Below are 26,886 nucleotides of genomic sequence, written 5' to 3' on the forward strand. Positions count from 1 at the left end.
TTCACCTCGAAACTGTGCGCTATTCGGTCTCCATTGCACTATATCCACTTTCTCAAATTTAGTCCCGTACGCCCTCGTTCTCAAAACAGCCGTCCTACCTTCGAAGAGCAATGAGCTGCCCGGCGAGTTATCAAATAAATGCTCTTTCTTTATATCCTTTTTTTTTCCTGCCCTATACATGCCTATAGCGCTGATTTCACTTGCATTCTTTCCTCCCCCATTTCCTTTCCGTCTCCTTTAACCCCTATTCCACACTATTAATTCCAGGCCGCATTTCCATGGGTGAAGTTCACAGGGGCACCCAATTCCCCGATGAGTTGGCTGTGCGATAGCAATAGCAGCTGTTGATGCTTTCATCGGAAGTGACGTCAGTTCCCGCCATCCAATGAGAATTATCCAGCCTGGTGACGTCGCTTCTCTCCTGCCAATAGGGGAATTTTATGACCGACGCCCAATTTCCTTCCCGGTGAGGATTTTAATGCAGCAAGACTTTTCATTTGAGCTAGTTGGTTGTAGCTTGACATGCTTGACATGCTGTGGTTATTAAGCGGTTTTTTCCATGAATAAACTTAGTTGGAAGTTGACGCCTGTCCTGTCTTGAGTGTGCTTGTCTTCGTCTTTTAGCGCCTGTACGCTTTTTTGCGTAAACCATGTCAAGGCTTTTAATGCTATCGCATTGAGAGGTCCCTACCAACATTTCTGTACAGCCGCGGCATAAACCTGCTTCAACTCCCGGATGTGGGGTATCGAAAAGTCCGGGGCCCTCAAACACCACTCGAACTACAAATTAATCTCCCTTGTTTCAGCTTTTACGCTCCGCTGTTCGGTCTCTGAAGGTATACCGGTGGTGCCATACCTGTGCACGGGATAAGAGGGGCCGTGATTGAAGGAAAGTAGCTGGGCTAGTTGGTGCGTGACTTCTTTTTTTTTTTTTCGAAAACAGCGAGTAAAGAGAGGACGAAGGCTCGAGAACAAAACACAAGCGCTGACTAACAAGTGGATGTATTTACGCCAGTGCTCGCAGTAAGTGCGAGACGCACAGCTAAAAACATGGTAACGTCCTGTTGTCGGCTTTTTCATTGTCTACCTCCAGCTTAGTAAATCTCTCTTGTTGTCAAAGCCATGTATACGCAAGAAAGGTTCGACATGTGTCAGCACCCCATCCATGGCTGTGACGGCAAAAGATAGTCACTATCACGGAGGCTGACGATGGAAAAAGCGACTGTACGATGTTATATCCCGTTTTTAGCCTTGTTTATTTGTGTGGGTGGTTCTTTACTTCCTGCGTTTATTGCGAGCGCCAGAGTAAATATCGTCAGGAGGCGCAAAAGGACAGTGATTATTTCTATTTACTCATCCACCGCGTGCTTTCATTTCCCACTTGTAGCGCACGTTTGTGGCACATATCGCTCTGTTGGCATTTCATACACACATGTCGCGATGCTTGTTCTGACGCTGTCCTATTTGTGTCTGTTTATGTTGAGCACGTTCGCCCGTTGACAGCTCCTGTGCACTCTAAATAGAAGGGAGTGGTGAAAAGGGAGTAAGCTGCACTCCCTTTCGTAAAAAGGAACGCGCCAGTGGACAGCCTACTTCCTTTTACTCCCATACAGGACTGTGTTGTCGTCTTCTGATGCTCCGGTTTCCGTGTGTGCCGATCGGAATCAGTGAAGCGAGGAAGGGGGGAAAGAACTCAGAAACGGGGGGGCCTTGACATCGCCCCAGACCTCGTTTCTGCCTTGCACAAACAGCGGGTGGCCTTTTTATTGTCGTCCTCCGATCATTTCCCGAGCCTATCTGGCCGCAGCAGACAAAGGCCCGTGCTCCTATCTCGCATCTGACGGCATCACTCTCGTCGGTCGAAACTGGGTCATCGCGCCGTCGGTTTTCGCTTTTATCGCCTTGTCCGCGCGGTTAAAAAAAGAAGCGCGAGCAACTTGACCGTGCTCCGATTAGGCTTCTGCGGCGCATTTCAACCGTTGCGGCGTCGGCGGCACCGCCTGAAGGCTGCGCACATCGCGCTTGCGAGAAACAACAAAAGACGGGGGGAAAAACAAAACAAGCCGTCCTCAAAGCCGCGTCGATCTCTCTCGCGGCAAAAGCGGCGAGCGTAATAAAAGCCAAACAGCCGCCGCGGTGGCTGAGTGGTTCGGCTGCTGACCCGAATGACGCGGGTTTGATCCCGGCCGCGTTGGTTGCGTTTCGATGGCGGTGAAATGCTTGAAGCCCATGTACTGTGCGATGTCGGGGCACGTTAGAAATAACTTCAGGCGGTCGAAATTTCCGGGTCCCTTCACTACGACGTCCCTCATAGCCTGAGTCGCTTTGGAACGTTAAAACTCCAATTAACCAATACAAGAAAAGCGCGACTGTTGCAGCCACTCAGTGATCGGGCACTGCAGTGATCGCCTCATAGCAGGCCTTCGCTTCCGTTTTGGTTGCAATGGTTACCCTGTGGTGCCATGCTTAAAAGGGAACGTCCACGAGGTGGGGCCCTGTCCACGGCTGCTTCCGGCGACTCTAGGCTGCCGTATAGAGTCTTTGCAGCCTTCCCTGGGCATGGGAGCGCGCTTTGAATGCCAACGCATTATACTATATATTATGTTTCATCAGCACAAAAGCCGTCCACCGCCGTCTGTGGCCGGAACTTCGGAAACACATGTAAGCGAACATGTATAGTTACGAATGAGCTATATAGTTACGGCTCATAGTCATTCTGCTACGCATCATGACACAGAACTTTACAGGTAACGTAGCGTAACGTAAGGTGTGTAGTATGTACGGAGTATGCATACAGTTCATGCCTCGTAGTCAGTCATGACTCATAGGCATTCTACCCGTAGCCTTTACTCCGCACTTTAATGCTCATTCGGATAGGACGTGAGTCGGCAAGTTCTCCCTCCCTGCCTCTGCCTTTCGATGCACACGCCTCTGTGAAGGAGCCTTTTCAGTGTGTCATGTGTCCGCGAGGTAGAGCCCGAGGTGGCTAATACCCCTGTCACACGGGACTTCTTCTCGGCCTTTGCCGTAAAGTTGTCTTATTGCACTAAACGAGGAAAACCGAAAAGGAGCAGTGACGCTGCTACACGGCAAATCCAAAGGAGCTAGAACGCGGCCTCCGTGAATGCCAAAGTCACCGTTGTGTGTGAAGCGGCGCTAGTAACATTATGAAATTAAAGCAGACGGTAGCAGTTCAGCTAAGAGTGCATTCGTTTATGTTAGAAAAAAGTAGCTATCACGATAACAAACGAGCGTTCTGACGGTGAGAACGGATATTTTGAAATAAAGTTTCTTTTTTTTTTCATCGTTCTCGGTCCGACCACGGTAGGCGCACTTTTCCGTTCGGCTCCTCGTTGTGTTCGAGAAGTGTGCTTTGTTGCTTGTGTCTTTGTGCACACAAGCAAACTCAAAACACGCACTCAACAAAGAGCAAACGAAGAAAAAACAGCAAAGCGAGATGCGCAAGCACGTGTGTGTCGATGCGGCTGCTGAAAAGCGTTCAAGTCCTTTCTTAGCAGTGTGGATGTCTTTAGTCATAGCCTCCTCTACGGTTAAGTGCACTGTAACGCAAAATTAACCATTGAATAAGATAAATTAGATATTCTTTACGGTTTCAAAACTAAAAATTGCGTCAATTTTTTATTCTTTGAGCTCGCTAGCTGGCGCTGCCATCTCGGTTGCTCCTTTAAGCAACTTTAAGGCCGCTGACGGCCGCCTTTATTGCTACGGAACTTTATCGCAAAGGTCTCGACGCTTTGCCGTGTAGATGCGCGTCACGCGCCTTTGGGGCAAAGGACCTTAATTCCTAAGGCCTTACAAGTGCCCGTGTGACAGGGGTATTAGTCTCCGACGCGTCGCTGCTGTTTTGTTAACAGCCCTCTGCGATTTCTCGCTTGTCCCCCCCGTTAAACCTCCGGGGTCGGCGTTCCTTCCAGTGTGTGGCCGTCGTTGTGCTGGCTTCTTCGCTCGTTCTCCGGGCACTGTACGCCGGTGAGGGACGTCGTGCAGCCTTGAGCGGTTGGTTAGCAGGGGTCGTCACACCCGCCGCACCCTTGTACGCTAGTAACACCGTCCAGTCTGACGGCTCCCGCTATGCCCGAGCGCCCCACGAAGGCCGTGCTGGAACAGCAGAGAAGTAGCAGTAAGACATGTTCACAGAGTGTGCTTTATTCCCGGAGGCGAGAACGAGGATTTTGCAATGCGTAATAAAGCATGTGTCCATAGCTTTTCATGTTTTGTGTTTAGCACTGCCTAAGTAAGTCACAGCGTTAGTAGAAAGCACAACTAGAATAGTTATATGTAAACGTATACAACCCGCCCACCACTGGTGCATACCGGGTGTTACGATGTCGCCAAGATGCGATTGGATGAAAAATGCGGCAAAAAAAAAATTGAAAATCCGGGCAAAGCGCACCAAACGTAATGCGAAGTTGTTCCCCATAGCGTTCGTGAACTGAGTTTGGCTCCGAGAGCACGAACGGGGACACCGTCGGCTTGGTTTCGTTTAGATCTTTCTTCTTAGGTGAATGAGATATGACGACGACTTTAGCGTTAGTTAATCCAAGCGTAGGTACACCAGTGATGATATTCGCCATTGCGAATAGTCGAGTAAATTCTGTTAAAGTGGTAGTACAGTCGAACCTCGTTATAACTTAACGTTTATAACGAAATATTGTATATAACGAAAAAAATCGCCCTTCGAAGTTCGGTCAACACTGACGAAGCTACGGCAGTAGCGAAGTAATTGCCGGGTCCTTTCAACTTAGTTATAACGAGGTTCAACTAAAGTGCTGTGAAGGTGGTATAAAAAAAAATATCGCAGATGATCGGGCTTCACAGCTTCTGCGACGAGCGTCACAGCATGCACTCGTTTTCAGCGCCCCAACAGAAATGTGTTTATGTGTGTGAGTTAAAAAGATGCGCATTAACTTGTTCAGCCTTTTTTCATTGTTTCGAGCTCTTGATTACATTTGTTTTTTGTTTTTAATCCGCTCATTAGAAAGGGGCTAGTAATTGTTCCCACGCGGAGAGATCATGCTCAGATCGTCTGTTTCACCCGGCGTGGCGGCCAGCCGCGTTAGTCATCCCGTCAAAAACAGTAGCGGCTACAGCGGCAACTTGTCTGCCACTGCGTAGTTTTTCTGCTCGGGACAGCTGAATGCGAAAGCTGGCACACTTCAAACGTATGCCTGCGCGAGGGGGGATCCACGTGCTCACTTTGCGGGCTGCGCTTGGTTCCCCCCCTCTCCCGCAAACACGCAGGGCAAACCTTTTTGTTTTTGTTGCTGCTGGGGAACGGAATTCCTTTTCGAGTGTTTATGGCACAGGTGTGCACACAGGGTTAGCGGCCTCTGGGGTGGCGTTTTCAGAAACAGATTAGTGTTTGCACGCGGTTGAGGAAGGATGCCCCCCCCCCCCCCCCCCCCCCCCCCCCCCACGCGCTGATGTCAATTGTTCTTGTTCTTTCTTCTAAACAAACAGCTTGGTAGCGATCGCGTTTTTGTCTTTAGGGTGCGGTTTTCTGTTCGTGGAAACGCGTGCCTGGTCCCCCCCCCCCCCCCCCCCCTCCCCGTTAACTAGGCCTGTCGGTGTTGAAAAAAGAAATTAAAATAAAACCTAGAGGGAAGCCCGTACCGGCGGATCTTTACTGGTCTGGCGCCAATTTAAAAGTAAAAGAGAGAAAAGAGAGGACAAAGCCACTTCGACGGAAGATGAATTAGGGACCAAAAATGGGCAGGTGCGTACCCCGTGGAGGAAACGCGCAGCTCACATTTATTTCCAATCGTCATAAACAAGGGTGTGGTAGGCCGAGCACGGAAACACGGAGTGCCCCGGGCAGGACTAGAAGCTACACGCAGGCAGAGAGGCTGCTTGGGAAGCAGGGAAAGGCCAAGGAGAACAGCTGGGTCCGCCATCAGGGTGGGGGGCTAGAAAAGGTAAAACCCATGTGATAGATAATACTCAGGCCGAGTTTGTGCATGATGAAATGCATGCACCATGTGGTGCCTCTTTCTTGTTAGTGTCCCTGTTTGCGCCGCCGTTCATTTCATAAAGTAGCAAATGTATATATTTAAACAAAAGGGAGTCGCGCAAATGATGGAAATGACTGGACAGCTCTAAGAGGCGTATATATGCAGATATGCGTACATACAAGGCTGTCTACCCAGTTAACTGTGCGACACAAGAACAGAAGGCATGAAGGTTGCTAATCAACTAGGGTGAAACGGAGGAAAATGAAATTCCATTCCGCGTCCGTGGTTGACAAATTATTAATAGGGAAGCGCTCTGTATATATAACGCACTATACCCTTCACCGCTCCGTCTTTTCAATCGGTGCGCGCAAGATATCCCCGTTAAATGTCCCCCGCCTCTTCCTGGACCGTGGCGTTGCCTCATTTCGTCGCTAGTGCATGTGTTTCGTTTTCGCTGTCTGTACCTAGGTATCGTGTCGTAGGAGCACACGGCGTTACGTGAGCTTTCTTTTGTCCGCGCACACATGCTCCTTTTTCTTTTCAGCGAGGTTGTGCAATGCTCCGACTCGGCCAGTTTCGCTCGAAGGAGATACGACGTGAGAGCGACGCGGCATTATCGGGAAACCGTCGGCGCAGCGCCTGCCTTTCCCTCCAGTTTTGGCGAGACCCGTGAAGCGTGGTCTCAATGACACGGATCCCCGCCACTCGGGGCTCCAGTCCCGCTGCTTCCGTTTGGAGAGAAAGCCCCACCGTGTAACGTGCGCCGTAAATAAGGACTCCTAGCAGGCCAGCACAGCGCAGGCAGCGCCTTTGCACTGTGCTATATCCCTTCCGGGTACCCTACTATAGGCCCGAGCCGAGTCGCCGAATCCCTTATATATATAAGCGTCTCTCTCTCCCCCTACGTAGATGTATGCGTGCGCCTGCAGCCACCGTCGGCATGCGTGGAGGAGAAACGGCCGGTGCATGCATGCGTGTGCCCTCGCCGCCGGGTTCAACGTGCCTCCTCCTCACCTCCCTCCCTCCCCCGGGGAGAACGATGGGGATCGCGTCTTGGCCGCATCCGGAGAGATGCGGCGGAGCTGTGTGAGTGAGACAGCCCCATGCGTCGGCAGGCTCTGCTTCGCTCCTGATGAGCTCGCGTATCGCCCGGCTTCATCTCGGAGCTCGTCGCTGCAGCGTGGTACAGCACGAGGCGTGTGCCTAGCCACCGCCACAAGGGTAGCTGACTAGTTGGTTGGTTTGTGTGCACGGGCGACGCGGTGTTGGGCAGGTCGGTGCATGTTTTGTCACTGCGACCCGACGCGGTGAACCTGTCTCTCCAGTCTTGCAAGACTGCCAGAGTCACTCACAGCTCATTTCTCGGAGTGATTTCAGAGCGTGCTTTGGCGACCCTGGCACAACACGGGCAATGTGCTCTGTCGTATCGGCCGGTCATGCGGCCACGGGGTGTGTCCTTATTTCTTTTTCTTGCAAGATGTTCACCTGAATGCTTGCTGACTAAGGGCCGACACCCAATTCCGCAGCTAAGACATAAGGGCAGCTTTTTGACGTGCTTCACCGGAGCATCCTGGCATATCTGGTGTGGTGCAGTGAGCCAGTTCGCTGCACGTGCGGTTACTAGCGGGGCTATTCGTGAGCCGGCTGTGCGCAGTATTGCTGGGCTGCCTGTGTGACCTTTACAGTCCTCCGCCGGCAGCGACAGCTTGCCGCCCAGGGGATTAGTCTATCGATGTTTAGTTCTTTCGGGACCCATCAAAGGTAACGCGTTTGCACTCGACGCTCCGTCGGCTGTACTGCGTGTCCAATCCCGCCACGCGTCGGCGCGGCCGGCGTCTCCATCACGGCGCTGTCCGGTCTCTCGCTGACCGTTGCCATCCATTTCGACACGGCCGCCGTCGCCGGGTGACGCGCCGCTCCCGTGAGCCGCGCGATTCGATGGACGCGTCCATTAAAGGCGACCCTGGTGCGTGTCTCTTTACGACTTCCCGGCGCCAATGGGGCCCGCCATAAAGCGTCGAGGGGCCCCCATTGGCGCTGGGCCCCTTTATTACGGTCTTTCCCCCGGCCAACGGTGGCCCGCTTTCGACGACATGCACATTTAACGGGAAACGATTACTTTATTTTTTTTTCAGCGTGTAATGATATTGCTGGGATGACTGAAGAACCAATAACGCGTTGTTTATACCGCGCCCGTAATCGGAGGCTGCCTGTGCGTCTGTTTTGGTCGGGATTAAAACGGCCGGTCTCCTATACAGAGCGCACACAGGTAGTTTGGAGCAGATACATCGTATTGCTCTTAACCTTGTATTTCCGCTGCGACTTCTAAACACGAACCCACGTTTTTTGCTTTTTTCTTGAGGCCTAGGCGCTTTCCACATTGCCTACGCTGTTTCTCGGTGGCATTCGACGGCATCCGTTCTCTACTCGTTGAGTCAGACTCGTCCATTATGTTCTGTAGTACATGTCATAATTGACATGTGCTCAGTGGTAGTGGTACCGGACCTAAGTGACAACTTTTTTTTTTTTCACCTAATTGATGCATTAGCATCGGTCGAAGCAGGTCGTGACAACTGATGAGCCTGTTTCATATGCGAGTGAAAACGCTCACGATTTCCGCTGCCGCGCCGCAAAAACATACTTCCGAGTATGGCTGTCTCTTAGCGGTGCGTCTACGGCGGCCGTGATTGCACTGCCAACTGCATCGGCTGTTCGAGCGTCGCTTTCCCGCTGACAGGTAAACGCATGCCGCTTGCGGCTGACGTAAATCGACCGGACATTCCGCTTCAACAGCACCGAGAGACGAAAGAAAAGCGCTTGTTTACCGAGTCGACACTCGCGTGCTTGCAGCTGTGTGGTCCCCACGGGTTCGATGCAAGGAGCTCAGCGTGCACTTCGTTTGGACCCTCCGCAGTGGGCTATAGTGGCTCTATGAGGACCAATACACGGCGCTGCGACGGGCCTCGCATTGTTTCCACTGCCGGCGGGCAAGACTCGCATCGGCGAGTGTCCGTCCCGCTGACCTTGGCTGCGTAGCGGGCGCTCTCGTCCCAGCGGGCGGCCGTGAAAAGAGCCCAGCCGAGGAGGCACAAAAGAGCCCTCTTTCCGCCTCGCCCGGTGGCCGGCTCCTCTTCTTCCGGCTCCCCTTGGCCCGCTTCGTGTCCCGGCCGTTGTGGTCCGTTCGGCTGGAGCCGCCGCCGCGACCGGACGCTCCCCGTGACCTTGCTGCGCGCCTTCGGTTCCGCCCTCGCCAGGAGTCCCTCGCGCAGCAACGCGGCCCCGTTTCCGTTTTGCAACGCCTGTCGGTGCGGAAGAAGACGGGAACGTGCAGCGCTGCTCTTCTTTAATGCACCCCCCCCTCTCTCTCTTTTCCATTTCGAGCGCCACTTGCAACCACATTGCCGCTCAGGTGCTGCCCCGTGCACACGCAGGTTCTACTGGATAACGCCGCGGGAACCACTGCGCAGTGCTCACATCACGATGCAAGTTAAGAGCCCCATCTGGCGTAAATTAATCTGGAGCCCGCCCGCCTCATAGCTTTGCATCGGCGTGCTAACATCTGTTAAACGTAGCTGGTGCTGGGGGTGACGTCGTGCGTGATGCGGTGTCGCGTGCTAGGGCCGCTCACTGCACGTCGGGAGTGCGTGGGGGTCACAGCAGCATCGGTCGATGCTTTTTCCAGCTGTCCGATCATCAGAGACGTGCTGCAACGCAAGGTCGCCAGCCGCCGCCTTTTCTCGGCTCTTTCTCGTGGACGCGCCATTTCGCAGTTTTCTCGTGGGGGCCGAGAACCTGCCCGTCGTGACATGTGCGGGTCGAACCAGCGGACCGCCGGGAAGACAGGGGGCAGCGCAATGCTTGGCCGGGACTGAAGGTCGAGGCCTAGCTGCGGACTGCACGTCCCTAACGCCATTGGGCGGGCGGCACGGCTTCCCGCGGCGATTGCGCGGACAAGGTATCCGTATGGCCGCGAGTGTCCGCGCACGGCTTTCTTTCTAACCGGTGGATTTGTGCAAAGCCGGTGGAGGCTGTCGCCTCGGCGATGGATCTTGTCCAAGTTTCGGAACCCGCCTTATTAACGGATTCACGCGCTGGTGTAGCTCCCGAATAATTATTACCCTCCGCAGTGCGGAAGGGACAGGAGCCGTGTGGCGCTTGGTGCGAGTCGTCACGCGTGTATGTAGCGCACGCGGAAAAGAGGTCGCCCTCGACTCGGCAGGCCGCTTCCGCCGGTGGTTTGCGAAACGCCGCAGTCGTCCCGCGGGACGTCATAAGCCTCGGCAAAACTCCCCGCGCTCGCTCCCTAAACTACCGTCTGGAGCGAGGCTGCATGTATTTTAATAGTACCGCCTCTTTATTGCTTTTGTTGAGTCCACCCCTCTCTTTGGGCTAGCGAAGATGACTTTTTTATGGCGCCACTTCGCTGAACGCGTTTACTGTAAAGTATGCACAGTCGTCCAACACACCTGCCTAGAGCTCTCGAGCGACACACAGGGCAGTACATTTGTGTTATTTGCTTGTGAGGGGTTCTGAACCTGTCCACATGTTGCATGCGCGTTTCCATGGATGGTGTCTAACTCATCGTGTCTAAAATATCCACCGGGCTCTCCCGTGAGTGGCGATTTTTATAAATGCAAAATAGAGCGCGCCGTTCGAGCGCTCTGTAGAGAGGTGTGTGGACGACTGTACTGTCAGGTATTCGGGAGGGGCCTGTCGTGATGATTTCGAACTGCAGAGGAAAACAGGTGCTTCACTGTCAGCGTCTGCGGTCAGCTTCGCAAAACTTCACTCTTCGTGGTAATTAATGGAGAGTTTTAGAATATGGGAACCTTATCGGTTAGGGGAATAGCGGGGCGCCAGTGTGTCCGCCATTCCCCCTTAACCGTTAGAGTCCCCTTATTCTAGAACTCTCTTGTCCTACGACTGCGCACTGTCGCCCAGCTATTCTCCTATCCCGCGCAATTGACAGGGTCCTTCTATTCTAAAACTCCTCATTAACCGCCCTGCCCAGTTGAGATCATCCATCCAAGGATGCGTGGATTCTGGTGAAAGCCGACCCGTCATTTTTTAATACCCGGTGTCAGTGGCATTGGAGGTACTATGGACATTTACATCGTACACAGGCTGATGTCAAAGCACCTACCTTTCGCGCACGTGCGAGAGCTCATGGTACCGCTTCCGCCGACCTTGCGCCAGGTGCACACAGCAGTCTAGCAGGTGGTATTCTCGCGACGTAACGGGCGCCATTTTGTTGCGCAGCGCGTTAGCTTCAGCGATACAGACGGCCTTAAGCCGATTGGACAAGCGCGGGCCCATTCGCCGTGCCTCTCGTGCTTCAAAATGGCGTCCACACCGACGTCCACGGACGTCCCAACTATAGTTCACTATAGTCACAACGCATGTCCAATCGTTTTACCGCCGCCTGCGCCGCGGATTAGCAACGCGCTGCACAGCAAAGTGGCGCCTGTGACGTTACGTGAATCCGTCAGAAGGAAGCTGGCCTATCACCACTGCGCCCCCTCCCCTCCTCCTGTTTTCTTTCCACGCCAGGAAATTGTTTGTCGACATTTTTTTCTGGCGGTCAGAATTCATACTGCACTCTCTTCTGCCTACGCGCCTGGCGTCGCCGGTGCATTCTCGCGCTCTGTGCAACCTGTACTACGTTCGCCAATTAGAGCCGGACAACGCCAGCTTCTGCTCGAGCGAGTGCGCGGCCGTCTCGGCGGCCTCGCCGTTTTCTCCTCCGGCCGAGATGAGGCCAATCGAACCGGCGACCTTGGATCGAGCAGGCTGTTTGGAGCGCCCGGCAGGCAGGCAGCCGACGCTCTCCAAAATGACGCTAATGCGAAACGAGTGCGAGCGTGAGGAGACTGTACCTGCGCTGGCGGACGCGATGAGGCGGAAAAATGCGTAACGGGCGGATAGCAGAAAGTATATAATACACAAGGCGGCGGCGGCGGCGCAGACGCGCGCACATAGACTATACACAAGGGCCGGCGGCGTAGCTGCTGCTGTTGCCAGGCGGCCCTGCGCTCGCTTCGCTGCGTTGGTCGGCCCACGCACCTGCCGCGCGCACACGACGCTCTCGCTTGCGGAGGCGGCGTTTCGCCGGAACGCCCCGGGGGTTTCGTGTCGTCTTCGCCTTGCCGTGGCTTTACTGCTCTCTCGTCCCCCGTGTCTGTTTTTATTTGGGCCGAGTGTGGAGACCCCGATTTCCTGGCGACTCGGTCATCCCACATCGCGTTGCGCGCCCGCTGTACGTAGAGGCACGCGTGCGCAATCTGAGTGTAAAGGGTTTGCGCTTGTCTCAGAACTTGAAGAGCCCAAGCTTGTGTTTGGTTACTGCACACTCTCCTTGTCCCTGTGTGGCGCTCTCTGTGTCTACTTCCGTCCAGCCAGCCCAGACTTGGTGGAGCGGTTCATGTGCGACCACGCGTGAAAACGATCGCAGGTCGAACGCCGATTCAGTGCAGCTGTACTAATAATTGTTTATTTACTTATCACTATACCCACAGCGCCGTGAGGCATTGCAGTGAGGAGGGGCAAGACAACGAAAGAATAGCGGGTCTGGGACCGAAGCGTGGCCTTGTGGTAGAGCGTCCGTCTCGCATGCGGGAGGTGCTGGGCTCGATCCCCCGTGCCGCCGGGCACCCACCGGTTCCCTAATCGGTACAAGGTTTTCACTGGTCTGGTGCTTGGCTAGTAAGGGGTGAGATGCTTGGGAAAAGGGTCTTGGACTGCAGTTTCCTTGAAGGATCAGAGATATATTCCGCCATCGAGCAACCCTAAAATCCGCCTTGTGCAGTAGAAGCACATTTCTGGCCCTTCTCCACTTCAGTTCTGAAAGGATTTGTCCTTTTCCTAAGTTTGTTTGCCCGCCTAGGCACATTCACATTGTAATGGCCGGCGTCACTGGGCGTCAGTGAAGCGGCGAGAACGTGCTGGACACGCATCGGGGGTGGCTGAAGGCTGCGTGCTGTGTCGTGGCGCGGACCACATCGACAGGTTCGGCTTTATAAAACGTACCAACAGGAGCTATGTATTCTGTTTCAGAAACCTGGTGACGGTGATTATGAATTTTTATGACGCAAGGGCATCTGCGGCCGAAGAGCGCCATGACACAAGGTAGTTTCTTTTTCTCAAGGTAGGGTCAGAGTCCTATTTCCCAAGCATTTCACCCTAAAGAAACCGAGCATCAGACCAGGGGAAAGCTTGTGCCCATTGTATCACCGGTGAGCACCCGGCGGCACTAGGGATCGAACCCCGCACTCCCCGCATGCGAGGCGGATGTTCATTCCGCTAGGCCACCTCTGCGGTACAGAAACCTGCGGACGGTGTGCATAACATTTTGGAACCGATTCTGTGCCATTTTTTTTTTCAATTTCCCGCCCTTTTCCGTTGGCTCAAGTGACGCTATGCCCCGAGTTCGCTCTTTGCTTTTGTCTGAAGCCTAGGGCGGGGCGTAGCTTGAGCCTGTGGCAAAGGGCGGGTAATTGAAAAAAAAAAAAAGAGGAGTCTGTTCTGGGAGGAATCGCTGTAGGTATCTTCCATTTGGCTGCACTCTCGCTGCACTAGTTCCGTGCAGCTTGGCACTGGCTGCTTTCAAAACTATAACGGTCGAGTGCAGGCCTGGTCGTCTGCTAGTCTTGGCGTCGCCACCAAATTACAGCCAGCCGCGTGCCGGCGACATCAACGGCTGCCAAAATCCCGACCCACGTGAAAAATTTTCGGACAGCAAATAGCAGTGAAGTGTTGGCATGAACCAGGCCCGAGTAAATCGTCGTTTTGCTGAGAGAAAAAAAAAAGTCATTGCATGTATACACACACATTATTTGCGAATATGCGCCGAGATTCTTCCCATGCACGGGGCTCGCTTATGTTTACAACTTGACGCCACGAACACTTACCCACCTTCTCCGTTCAAGAAAGAGCTGTCATCGTTTTATAACGACTGCGGTCATGTCTTCTCCTATCTACATGTGGGCGTCAGCGTATTGCACTTCCACTGAGGAAAGTGCGAGCCAGCGCTGCACTAGGCTGGCACTTTTGTAAATCGAAGGCGGAAGTGCAGCAGGCCCGCGCTGCACCGGTAGAACGAGTGCGAAAGTGCTGCACCCCTTGAATGGGTGCAGCGAGTGCAGCCAAAATCGAGGTGACCTTGTATGATACCGACCCTGCTGGTTCCGCCACTGGGAAGGTGTGTAGCATTGGCCGGCCTAACATCTACGGGAAGGGGTTTACACAGTGCGGATGTGCGTTGCTCCGTGCTTCATTCAGCGACAGGCTGGGTACTTGAAGGAGGTGCGGCGGAAACTCTGCTTCGCTTCCGTCCCCCCCCCCCCCCCCCCCCCCCCCCCCCCCCCCCCCCGCGCGGTGTGACGTCGCGAGCGGGGCTCCGCGGCATGCAGGCGCGCCCCGTGCTTGCGGAGCAGGCGCACTGTGCCACGGGGTCGGTCGAGCGGTGTTGCGTTGGGGAGGCATGTGGAAGTTCCCGGGGGTTCGAACGACGGCAGAACAGTGTCGTCCTCGGCTCCCGAGGGAAACAGTCGGATCACGTGTTTGGCAAGCCCGCAACGAATGACGGTAAAGAACAGAGCATGCACTGCTGCTGGCTCCTTCACTGGGGACTCGCGATCACCGTCAAGCACAGAAAGACTGGTGGAGAGAAGGCGCGTTTTGTGTGGCGTCCTCTCGAAATGGTTTGCACGAGAGCACGCACACTCGGCAACGAAAGGTACACGCGGCGCTTCGTCACGCGCAAGCAACCAAAGCGGTAGCGGTTTCAAGTCTCGCGGTTTAGTATCCAGCGCTGCTTGCATGCGTTACATTTCGAACAGCGCACAGTTGAAACTGTGTAGTTCATCTCGTCGCGGTGCTGTTACGGCCGCCACTAAGGTTAAGCGCACACTGCGCAGCCAGTTCCGGACGTGGAGAGCCGCTATGTAAACAGCTCGGCGCTGCTTTTCCCGCATTGTCTGCGCGGCCAGCTGCCTCCCGCCGTGCGCATCACGTTCGCTGTCGTGGGGGAGAGGAATTTCGGGAGCCGCTTGTCCGGCTTCCCTTTGTTTGCACCGCCGGGGTAGAATACTCGCTGCTTGCATTGCGGAAGGCACCACTACGCCGTCGATGCCTTCGTCTCTCTACAGGCTGAATTCAAAAATGCGCGTGTGCTGAACGTCGTCAGTGAACCCCAGCTGGCCGATACATTAATCCGGAGCCCTCCGCTAAGGCGGCTCTTTCTGTCTTCACTCAACCCCTCCATCATCTCTTGCTTAAAGCTATTGCTGGCGCCGAAGTGATCGGAAGCATTCGGCGCAGGGGACTTGGGGTTCGGCTGTTGATTCCATGGTGGCGGGATGGAATCCGCAGCCGCTGCGGCCGGATTTCGATGGAGGCGAAATACAACAGACGCCCGTGTGCTTTGCGATGTCCGCAGGTTGAAGAACCCCAGGTGGGGTAAATGAATCCGGAGCCCTCCACAGCGGCGCCCCTCACAGTCCATGTGTCGCTTCGGGACGTACAACCCCACACAACACGACACTGTTTCGGAGCATTGCGTGTTTTCTGTAAAGGCGTACGGAAGACGGAGCACGAAGGTTCTGCGACAGCGCGGGCGCACACGCGTTGTCCTTCGTCGGACGAAGGTTCACGAAGAGGAGCACGTAAAGAGACTGCCTTCGTGTTTCGCCACCCTGGGGAACAAAAGCAGCGCCGGCGCGTGTGCCGTCACTGCGTAGCGTTTGTTTACGAGCCCGTCGGCCTTCCGGAGTTCTCCCCCCGGCGATACTACGGCCTGCCGGGGCCGCCGCTTCCGGTGTTCGCCAGTGGCTGCGCGCGTCCGCGTTGCTTCTAAACTTCCAGCGCTGCGTATACACCTCTTTGAATGACAGGCGCGGCTCGTTCACGGCCGAAGAAACGGGTGTCACCGTGCACTCTCGCTTTCACCGGGGCCCGGAGCTGTGCTTTCGGACGCGCGAGGGAATCACCTGCAGTCCCGTTCTGTGCTTCGCGGGAGAGGGAAACGCGCCCATCGCCGAACTGAGGCTCCACCGTCTCGTTGTTGTGAGCATGGGCACGCGTGGCCTACGCAGAATTCCCGTGCTAACAGCCGCGCAGGTAACATACTGCGCAGACAAGCTCTCCGGTGAACTTGGGCTCGTTCTGTAGCGTAGCTTCTCCTTTCGTGCTGTAGTACGTTTCCACCGGGTTGGAACGAAAGACATGCGCATCCACCCGTTGGAAGCTGATGACGTCTATGGACTGCAGACGGCTGTTCTGGGTGGTCGTAGCTGTGTCAAGACCGACGCGTCTGGTGCCCGAACGAGACCCCGCGCCAGCGGTCTTGGTCCGCGTCGCCCGGCGTCGTAAATCGGCATTGTAGCCTTGCACTGCAGCGTATAGTATTAACACGTGCTCGGGTTTGCAACTGCACTCTGCATTGCGAGACAGGTACGCCGTTAACGGCTTCATTCTTGTGCACCGTGTCGTTGAAATCTGTCCGCTGTTTTTCTGCACCGCGCGACGCATCACGTTCCACCGGTGGTGCGCACAATGCTCCGCATGCGCTGCGCTGGTCATCGTTTCTCTGAGGTTGCCAGGCTGCTCGCATGTGCGGGGCGCGGACGTTCCCTCTTTGCGGCGTCCCGTTCTTTACGTGTCTGCGCTTCTCGACGGTAACGGTACGCGCGTCTCTGATGTGACGGCGCCTGTTTCTGGGCCGTCATTTCTTTTACTCTTTCTCTCCTTCATCGAAGAGGAGGAGATGGGTGTCGCTGGCTCCGGCAACACTAGGCGGCCGTGTCGTGTCTGGCCTGGCGTCTTCCTTCCCTCCCCTGCCGGGACAACGCATGAAAGGGAGAGCTGCAGAGGAAGTGTATCAAAAGCCGCCCTCCTCTTGGCTGCATTTACAGCATTCGGAGGCGCCGCGCTGTTTGGCCCGGCTTCGGTGCCAACGACGTGCGGGCGCTTTTCGCGATACAGAGGCCACCACCCACGCCCCCCCCCCCCCCCCCCCCTCCCGTCGGCCTTGCGAGTCGATTGTTACGCTTCTGCGCCACGCGCGCTGCTCTAGATGTGGGAGATTTGTTCCTCTTTCTCATTTTTTTTCTACTTCGGTTCACGCGGAGGCATCCACTGCCCCCCCCCCCCCCCCCTCCTTTGAACTGGTGCGCGACGAATGCGTGCGTAGGGTGACGAATGCGGAGGCAGGTGCATGTGAGCGGAGCCAGCTCCCCCTCTTCAACGCACACCGCTTCTTGCGAGACGCCACGTGAATGAACGTGACCTTGTATCTGTTGTTGGCGGCAGTGGCGCGATTTTGGCCATGGGTTCGCAGCGAGGCCCCATATGTCGCTGTTATCGGCGCGCGCCGGTGCTAAAACGTGAGCTTTCTTTGTAAGCACTTGAGGCAGTGACGAAACACGGAGCGGCGTACAGGCGCCATTATTGAGCCTTATAAATTGTGCGCTCCTACGGAAGTCGTGCTATCCCCCCCCCCCCCCCCCCCCCCCCCATTCCCCTTTCGATGTTAACTGCAATGCAGCTCCCGCTCTCACTTACCCCCGAATGCAGAAATGTAACTTGGCTCGAACTTAACTTCCATCGGTCTCAAGTGAGCTCCATCGTGTTTCATAAACCAAACTCGGCTTGAAGTGCGACTTGCAACCGGCTTGGCTCGATCCTAGTGCGGTCCAACTTCAAGTCGGCTGAGGAGCTTGCTTGAAGCTGACTTCGTTGTATTTTCCAACATGGCCACCTACCGATCGGACGTCGCGCGGAGGGTAGCTGCGTTCGAGTTCGCTTGCCACGCCATGGACGTAGTATTTTCTGAGGCCATTCGTTGCCGAAGATTCCACGGCCAGCGTTACGAGATCGAGGGAACCCCATGGAGCACTACGACGACGAGCAGTTCCTCGCCCGGTATCGGTTCTCCAAGAACGCCGTGCGGGAGCTGCTCACCGTGTTGCCCCTGCGTGAAAGTCCAGACAACAGGGGACAGCCTGTTCCTCCGATGCTGCAGCTACTCCTGGCTTTGAGGTTTTATGGGGCCGGTACTTTCCAAACCGTCACCGGGGATCTGGTGCGGATTTCGCAGCCCACGGTGTGCCGCGCAGTTGGCAAGGTCACCTTGCTGATTGCCAAGCACCTGCGCCCGATGCTGGTGCAGTTTCCAGCTGTCTCGCAGTTTGAAAAGCTGATGCGGGACTTTTATGAGATCGGTGAATTCCCTGGTGTGACCGGCTGCATGGATTGCACGCATGTCCGCATCAACAGCCCGGGTGGTGCAGATTCGGAAGTCTACCGGAACCGCAAAGGCTATTTCTCCATCAATGTGCAGGTGAGCAATGAAAATTGAAATTCTCTGAACAGTTACCACTGTTCAGCTCATTCGTATTCGTTCGCGTCGTGTACGTGCTGTCATTTTATTTATTTCCCCGCGGTGCTACGAACGTACAGTCACAACATTACTTGCCCGAAAGACGCGGGTTCGATCCCGGCCGCGGCGTTCACATTTCGATCGAGGCGAAATGCTGGAGGCCTGTGTACTGTGCGACTTCGGTGCACGCTGAAGAACCCCAGGTGGTAGAAATTTCCGGAGCCTTTCACTACGGCGTCCCACATAGCGAAATGTGTCTCTTCGGAATATGCGATCGAGGCCCAGCATTTTGTTTTAGTACTGCTTTATAATGTAGCTTTGTACTCCATGAAGAGGGTAGCTTCGTTCTCCATGCTCCATGAAGAGTAGCACTACATTCTAGGCGCTATATTACCACGCAATCACTGTGCAAATTCACCGCAAGGAAGGTTAGTTAATGTTTTCAATGACAGTGCATGACAAAGTTGACAAAGCTTGACCACACTTTCGTGCTGTGGCATTAAATCAACGCAGTATTCCTTTATATGTGCAGGTGCCAAAAAGCCCACATAAAGACACGGAATGTGGTCGAAAGGACATTCGGTGTCTGGAAGCGCCTCTTCCCTTGTCTGGATATGGGGCTCCAGCACAAGCCGAAACAAGCTGCAGTGATCATCACAGCGTGTGCAGCCCTGCAGAACTTTGCATGTTTGATGAAGGAGCCACAGCCTCCTATTGAAAGCGCTCCCATCCAGGACGCTCCACCGGCTCGCACCAGCACGACAGCAGCGAGGCGGCCAGAGCACCTGCCACCTGTTGATGGTGTCAGCGACAGCTTGTCGGGAATGCAGGCACGACGGGTGCTCATCCAGAAGAGCTTCACATAGGTAAGAAATGCACAGTCCTCAACACTGACCCATGCATTTTGAATAAAGCATGTTTATAATGCGCACTTGCTCATGCTACCCGTATCCCAACTTTTGTGCAGGAACTAAAGAAATGTTAGAGCAATGGGAACGACTAGCAGCAGTTCAAGCGGCGGGACGAAGAGGTCGACGAAGTGCAGCTGGGGATCCTGAGTGACTCCTGAGAGTGTGCTCATCATGACGCTCTCTGATCTACGACCGCAGACCTTCACTGCGAATGCACCCCTTTACACTAGAATTTTTTCTCAGCTTCGGAAGCTTTTAAGTTGCGAGCTTGTTGCATTAACAAACTGCTACTCTTCCACTTCTAGGTTCTGGATTTCTTGCTATAGTGTTCTATTTCAAATGCTATTTTTCAAGAACGCTGTATTGATCTTGCAGAGGCGAATACCAGAAAAGCTCTTGTTGACCCTGCTGCTGAGGGTCTTAATGGCGCTCAGTTCATTTGTTTAAGAGCTGCTGCCTTGGCGGCTTTGCTTACACGCATGTGAAAAATTACCAGATTTGGTAAAGTACAGCAGTTAGGCCTTAGGTGGAGCAGTCGCAGGGCTTGTGCACCTTTCCACAGAGCAAACATTTGTGTGGCTGCTTTGGTAGCGGCATGGAATTCAGGTTCCTCACAGCAAGTAGTTCTGTTACTTCGTCTTTTCTACTTTCACCCGGCTTGCACTTCAAGATTGGGCTCTTGCATGTCTTCCATGTGTTGAGTATAAATTTGTTTTTATGTCACAATTGCAATGACAAAGAAGTGCCCATGTGGCAGCGGGACTGCTCTCGGCAAGCGCGTGCTTCGGGTTGGTGCTGCTGGAACCGTTGACTGTCTGTGAACGCTGTTCTGCGCTTTGTACTTTCTGCCCGGAAAACCCATTGCACAATCATTAATTTCAAATATCCCTTTTACAACAAAACGAGACGTTCCCAATTGCCTACAATGATGAAATTCCAGATCACTGCGAAGTTTTGTTTTCTGGCTTGCCAACAGAGGTGTGTTATGAATCAGTTATTAAATTTCTCACTTTTTTTTTGCTGTATTGAGGTAAAAAAAAACATGAGTGTATTCTTTTCATTTGGTTTGCTTTCAAGATGGTGTAGAACGGTCGAACCTTCAGCTGTCACACTGGAGCCTTCTTTTCAAGGAACGATGCTCGAGTGGTTTGTTGTGCATTGTCGCTCTCTCTCGTCTCTGTTCAAAGTGGGAGTTGGTTGTTGTCATAGTATGGTGCAAAAGGTCGATTCTTTAGGTCTGAAATGGGCTTCCTGACATGATCCACATGCCTCGTCCAGCTCAATCTCTTACAACAAAGTTGCATAACGGGCAGTAACTGGCACAGAGAAAGAAGCGAAAGAAGCAGCATATGTGCGGAGAGGATTCCAGGCATTGTTGTGTCATGGTGAAACATACCAACCTACAGTGTGTGACCTGTGAGCATTTTTAATTTCCAAGTGTAAAGGTCATGGTCGTACATAGAACTCCTGTAACTCTTGCTAAGGCTACACAATCTGTCTGCGAGCAGTTGCACTCAATATTCATTGTTCTCGAGCCAAATGCACCTGGTGTTTGTTAGGTGCCTTGCTTTGCATGGCTGAATACAAACCCTAGATCATAAAGTGAGTCGTCATGAGCCAACACCAACAGTTAGTCGAGATCATTGTGTGCGGGCACTACTGATGTTTGGGAACGCCTTGCTGCCGCAGTCATGGTGGACCACTGAAAGATAATTTATGACCCCAGTAGTGTTTGCAACTTTTTGTTTTGTGGGTTCAATGAATGGTTTGTGATATGACTAGGTAGCTACTTCTAGCTCGCAAGTGTTGTAGTGAAATCTTTTACATGCAAACACTTGGACTAGCGGTTCTTTTGATTTGTACATGCAGTTACTGGTTGGCTGTCACAGCTTAAATCTGGCTTTGCATTTGAGCCGGCCTTCTTGGAACTGTGCTGATTCCACTCATCGAGAACTGGCATGTTTTGAAATTGTTACATGGTTTGGCGGGGTTCGAAATAGCAGAACGTGGGTGCCATCAGCAAGTGTTTTTTTGATGCATGCTTCTTTATAGTCTTTTTTGTCATGCCTAGTGCGGCTTGTCACAGGAATGTGGTGGCCATATTTTTGAAGCAATAGATTACTTCAGCAAAGCGGGAGGCTGTGGCATTGTATTGACTCAAGCTATGGGCCCACCTTGTAGACAGCATAGGAGGAATCGCATTCTTTAACGGTTTCGGTTCTTGAGTAGGAGGCACTAGCTGCGAGGGTTTAGGTTAGACGAGACAGCAAAGATAATGGAAGGAGTAGAGAGCGGTGTTGGCCTTTGAGCATTTATGTGGTGTTGACTTGCGTGAGCCAATATTGTTGACTTTTTATACATGGAAACATTAACAATGTGGCCTGCAATTTTCTCTACTGGTTGGTTTTGCAAGCAATGCCAGGGGAGGTTTTTCCTTCCTAGAGCAGCCATATTTGTAGCATACAGCAATGCGTATTTCTATGAATAAATTGATGTTTGCATACAAAGATCCATATAGCCATAGCAGCATAAGTACCACGCAACCATCCTACCTGCCTCCTGCTATGCGATAGCTTGTCAGACTTGCATGCAAGGTGGTGACGGGGCTGTATGTCTGTTCCCACCGAGTCATGTGCTTAAAACGGTACATGTGCAAATGAAGTGTAGTTATGTGGATTTGCCACATAATATTTGTGCAAGCATTCACACTGCATTCCAGTTTCATTCAGTCATAGGCACCGTTTATTCTGGTGCCTCTCGCAGCCTACGAAGCTGTTCAAGTTTGATTTGTTTTTCAATTTCTAAGATTTCCAATTCCAATTTTTTTTTCTGGATATCAAGGAGTTTTTTCTCCTGCCGCTCTTGCAGAATACTGTTGTGGTCCTCTCGCATCAGCTGAAGACGCAGTCCATGCTCTTCGCGCAGTAAGGCCGCTCTATAGTCGTTCTCATCTGCCAGAGACCTTTCTAAAAGGGCCATCCGCCCTCTTGGAGCCCTGCCAGCGTCACCAGTGGCCACTGCTTCAGCAGTAGTGGGACCAGCGGCAGCTCCAGAAGCAGCTGTAGCACTGCTGCAGCCTGCTGCAGCTGTGCTGGAAGCATCAGCAGGTTGCACAGCAGGAAAAAAGAGATTGCTCTCCTGCTCAATTGCTTCTGGAGTTGCCCCACTCTTACCAACAGCAGCCGCTGGTGACTGCGGCTCATCCACGAGCGGAGGTTCCCAGTCGTCTTCTGTAATAAAGAAAAGGTAAAAATTAGTTGGACAAATCTAAGCTTACAACACATTAGCTGTCTGCCTCAACAGCACAGATTGTTGGGTCAATTGGTGAAGAGACATAACGAAAGCTTTATAATGTTCTTATATAAGGCACCACTTGCCCTTCTCGGCGCCAAATAGCTGCCGTTGTTTCTGGGGGCCCCAGTTTAGTCATTCTGTTTTGTTCTGCCATATTCCTCACCTTTCACTCTGAATTATGCCTGATGACCTCACTTTATTTTTTTCTGCTGATACAGTAGTGATAGTCACGCAGGCCCCGAGTTTTACACATGTGGTTATCCTCTAACTCTGCACCTGCAGCTTTTTTGCTCATTCAATGGGTTTCTTTTCAATTTTAGTATATTTGCTAGTTTGTACTCATGCGTGTCCTCTGGCCCAGGGAGCCAGTTATATGCCCTTCCTTTCTTCAAAATCATCAGCGTCTAGAACTTTGTCAATGCCAATGGACGCCGACAGCTTTCACTTTGTATATCCTGGAGTAGCTGAGCTATTCCACTTTCATTTTTTTTGCAAAGGTTTCCTTGTAATGCCTACCTGCTTGCTTGGCCGCATATATGCGACACCAATGCCAAGGTGAGGCATACAAGAAAGGTGACAAATACTGCAGCCTGAGCCTGAGGGCTACAGAAAACATGCGCTTCGAGTGAAACCTCTGCATTGCACAATTTCCTTGAAACTAGCAGCCAAATTCGAAAAGGCTTTGAGCAATACATATAGGCAAGCTGCACCATTATTCACAACAAGAATGTTGTTACCTTATCCCTGGAGCACCATCATGTACAAGTACACAGAAATATGAAAATTTATGTGAAGGAGTGCATGCATAATGAAACTGCATTAAAGTTGGCATTCGTTTAAAGTGAGGCAGGAATGGCAAACAAGACTCAAAAACATCATCAGGAGAGAATGTCATAATGAATGCAGTTCAGGTTGCAGCACTGAATGCTTGCTCCCTCGGTGTCCGACGGTTAACCAACTCCTCGCCTTCCGCTACAGGAACACATCATACCACTCACATGAATATAAGCCGTCAAGTCAAAATGCCTTCAGAGTGCTGTCCAACTACATGCAGCTTGGAGCAGGTCATCCTTTCGCACTGTCAACCAATGCAGCCTTTATCTGCACAAACATTCAGCCAACCACATGTAGAGCAGCTTTCCACAGTGTTGTATTAAATGAGATTTTTATAATTTGTTGTAGATGAACTGTACAGTCCTCATAGCAGGTTCAAGGCAATAAAAAACATTGAAACAGCGTCAATTGACAGTACACGCTGCCGTTGTCATCAAAGGAATATAAAGAGAGGAGTGCTGTTTTTCTACAACATGCAAAGTGCTTTCTTTACCTGCATAACGGAATTCTTCATTGCCTGCTCCATCCACCATTGGCTGCAACAATCTTATAACAGGCAAACTTGCCACTGGTGGCAGGTCGATGCCTCCATCAGAGTCAGTCTGGTTGCCTACCCTGGTCATTATGTGGCTGGCAACAGCAATGACTTGCTCACTTTGAGCGCTCACAGTGCATTGAGCTGACCCTCCTCCTGAAAAGAAAAGACACCGCACACAGTGAAGCTACTCTTAATTTATAGACAATGCGCCATTAAAATATTTTGTTCATGAAGTGCCACACAAAAGCAACCAAAGGCACACCAATGCATGCAACTGTGTGTTGTTTTCGCTACGTTTTTGTGCCACCCGTCCCAGCAGTGCCAGGAATGAGTAAAGGTAGGTAGCTGTATGTACAGCCTTCCGGATATTAAATAGTACCAAGCAACTGTCAATAGCGCGGCAAGTTTTCTCATGAACATGAAGGTCGCCAGTGTAGACACTGTCTGGTCTACGGTGCACCCAATTTGGCTTCGCGGCGCGATAGTATGCGAATGGTACCAACTCCGAGCAAAATCGTCCGTTGTCAGTTCGCTGCTGGCCAGGCGCGAGCCCTCCGTCCCACTGCACTGCCCGCTCATCATAGTCTTCTATGCAGCAGAAATCGCATGCCTTCGTACTGACTTGAATGTAGCAAACATTCTCTGTAGTTTTTAAAAATTACGGAGGCTGTACAGGATACTGCTTGGGCATTATTTACACGATTAACGCAGTCTGCATTCATGTGCGTTTGTAAATCAAGCAGTGTACACTGCACCGAAACGTTATTACGTGCCCATTTACGTGTTATCACACTGTTCCTAAAAAACTATGCATTCCAGTACACGCTGCTTACGCCGACCCAAGTAGAATAATCATGCCCTTATCCATGGCATACAAAGCATGCAGGAACAAACATTTGTAAACGGCCTGCAAGCCGCGCTCACCTGTCTTGTGGCGATCTCTCTTTTTCCTCGCTTCCTCTTCCTTCGACTTTTGTTTAGGTTGGCCCAGCATTTCTTCACCTGATTGGGGTCACCCCGTGATTGCTGTTAAACAGCCCGGCAATTTCCTTCCAAGTGGCGTTTTTTTTTTTTTTTTGCCAGCGACGACACATCGGTTTTTTTGCACTCTAATATATGCCGACGTGCGTTAACAAAACACAATAACAATTCCTTTTCCTCGAACGTGAACTGAGGCGCTGGTCTCCGCTGGGAGCAGGAAAAGCATGGGAAAAACTGGCTATGGCTCAACTAGGATTGGCTCAATGTGGAGCACGTTGCCAGCCAAAAACGTCAATCAAGTGGAAGCAGCGGGTAGCACTGAAATGTAGTTTTTATTGTTAGCAATTTTATGCAGGTCACTCACACCTAGTGCCTGTTTATGACTGCTGAACGAGATGCGTTGTTTTATAGGAGCAAAATGGGCATTATTATAATAGATTGTTCAATACTCTCATCCCCAGACGAGCAATGCGCCCTCGCTTTCAAGCACGCGCTTAACTTGACGAAGCAAGTCAGGTTGAGCATCTATGAAACACGAAACCCAACTTGGCCGTTCTGAAGCCGCCTTGGTGCTTCGACTCGACTTGCCGAAGTTGAGTCGAAGCGCGAGCCAAGTTACATTTCTGCATTCGGGGGTTAATTGCCTCTTGGGGAGGGCGTAAAGTCCGGGAGGTAATTTTTGGTTTGTTCTCAATTTCTCTTCATGCCCATATCTTCCTGCACCTCTCTTGTGTGTCCTCGAGCGCAGTTCTCTCCAAGAGCGGAAGCTCCGGCAGTACGATCTGTTTATGTTCTCTCTCCCGAATCAAGGGGTTGGGCAGAGGTCGGCGTGTGCAACTTTCGAAGTGCAGTCAGGCTGAAGTTCAGCCAACTATGTTTAGCAGTTGCGCGGCCTGAGTTTATTTGCGGAGGCTGTTTTAGTTGGCCAGCAGAGGTGCGGCCGAAGAGGGGTAGAGTTGTAGGGTAGGAAAGCGGAGGGGAGGGAAAGGGGGGGGGGGGGGTGGCAGAAGTGTTCATATCCCTGGACACGCGCCCCCCCACCCCCTCCTTTCGACATCCCTCTTTGGGCTAGTTGATGTGTCACAAGCGATGGGATAGCGCGGGAGACAAGAGTGGGAAGCGCGGATTCGTCCATCATTGTGTCTCATTTCTGTTATCTTTCTGCCGCGCTCTATCTCGTCGCTCCTCGGGGACATTGAGGAAATCGGCACCCGACTGTTGTTCATGTTGAAAATTGACTCTATAGTGCTTTTTCCTGTCCGCGGCGCTGTTTTGTCCGGCCGGAAAGGACGCATTGACTGTCGAGAAAATTGCAGCATTCGAAAAAATTTGCTGCTGTTGATTGAAACTCGTGACGTCAGGAACACCGAGACGGACTCCATGATTGCCGTCGGGAGGTGAAAGGTGATGTGGCCTAGCCTCAGGGATCCGCGCGTACGCCTGGTGATGCGTTCAATTTTCTTTTTGTTGTTGTTTTTCACCTTTCCCATCTCACAAAAGCTCCGTTGTCAGTGCAAGCAGCGTATTTGTCGTTGGTGGAGTGCGGTGATCAGTCGATACAGCCAGCTTCAGTTTTGTCTCCAGTGTTCCTAAGCGTTGTGGTGGATTAGGTAGGTTGATACCACCCCAATCCAGCAGTCTAGTGGCGGGCAGTGGGCGCAGCCTAGGCTGGCGCGCCGTCCTAACGTCCACGAAGTGCGTTCTGTATGAGGCGCCGGGGCGGAGTAGACCGCGCCCGCTGCGTTGTCTCGTTCGGCGGCTCCTTCCTCGCCTCGCTGCGTCGCGTCGTTCGGCCTCATCATCATCATCGTGGTCGTCGTTGTTGTGCTCGCTCCCAGACTCCCAGTGGCGCCGCCCGAGTTGGTGCGCAATCGCTGCATAGGATCTCGGGCGGCCGATCGGAGCGAGGCGCAGTGTACGCGGGCAAACTGGTGCGTGTCGGACCGATCGGGGCCAGCGGGTCCCTTCCCGCCCCCTGCG

General features: G+C 52.7%; 2 protein-coding genes across 3 annotated transcripts in view; one reads left to right on the top strand and one right to left on the bottom strand.

Moving 5' to 3' along the window:
* Atg1 (serine/threonine-protein kinase unc-51-like protein Atg1) overlaps positions 1 to 26,886 on the top strand; it is a 139,076-nt gene that overhangs the window by 6,669 nt on the left and 105,521 nt on the right. The window lies entirely within an intron of this gene.
* Positions 21,785 to 24,919, bottom strand: LOC144118554 (uncharacterized). Its single transcript, XM_077651463.1, has 3 exons — positions 24,850 to 24,919; positions 23,881 to 24,078; positions 21,785 to 22,489 (listed from the first exon to the last, which is right to left on the bottom strand). Exons 1-3 carry the CDS (start codon positions 24,917 to 24,919, stop codon positions 22,002 to 22,004), a joined length of 756 nt encoding a protein of 251 aa, XP_077507589.1. The 3' UTR covers positions 21,785 to 22,001.

This window comes from Amblyomma americanum, chromosome 2 (assembly GCF_052857255.1).
Source record: "Amblyomma americanum isolate KBUSLIRL-KWMA chromosome 2, ASM5285725v1, whole genome shotgun sequence".
In the NCBI taxonomy this organism is placed as follows: domain Eukaryota; kingdom Metazoa; phylum Arthropoda; class Arachnida; order Ixodida; family Ixodidae; genus Amblyomma; species Amblyomma americanum.

What these genes read in the sequence shown, in the direction of transcription:
- LOC144118554 (XM_077651463.1), bottom strand. Translation starts at nt 24,919, where the DNA reads ATGCTGGGCCAACCTAAACAAAAGTCGAAGGAAGAGGAAGCGAGGAAA. An exon ending in GAGAGATCGCCACAAGACAG is followed by an intron (nt 24,079 to 24,849) that starts GTGAGCGCGGCT and finishes TTTTCTTTTCAG; the next exon opens with GAGGAGGGTCAGCTCAATGC. An exon ending in TGAAGAATTCCGTTATGCAG is followed by an intron (nt 22,490 to 23,880) that starts GTAAAGAAAGCA and finishes TCTTTATTACAG; the next exon opens with AAGACGACTGGGAACCTCCG.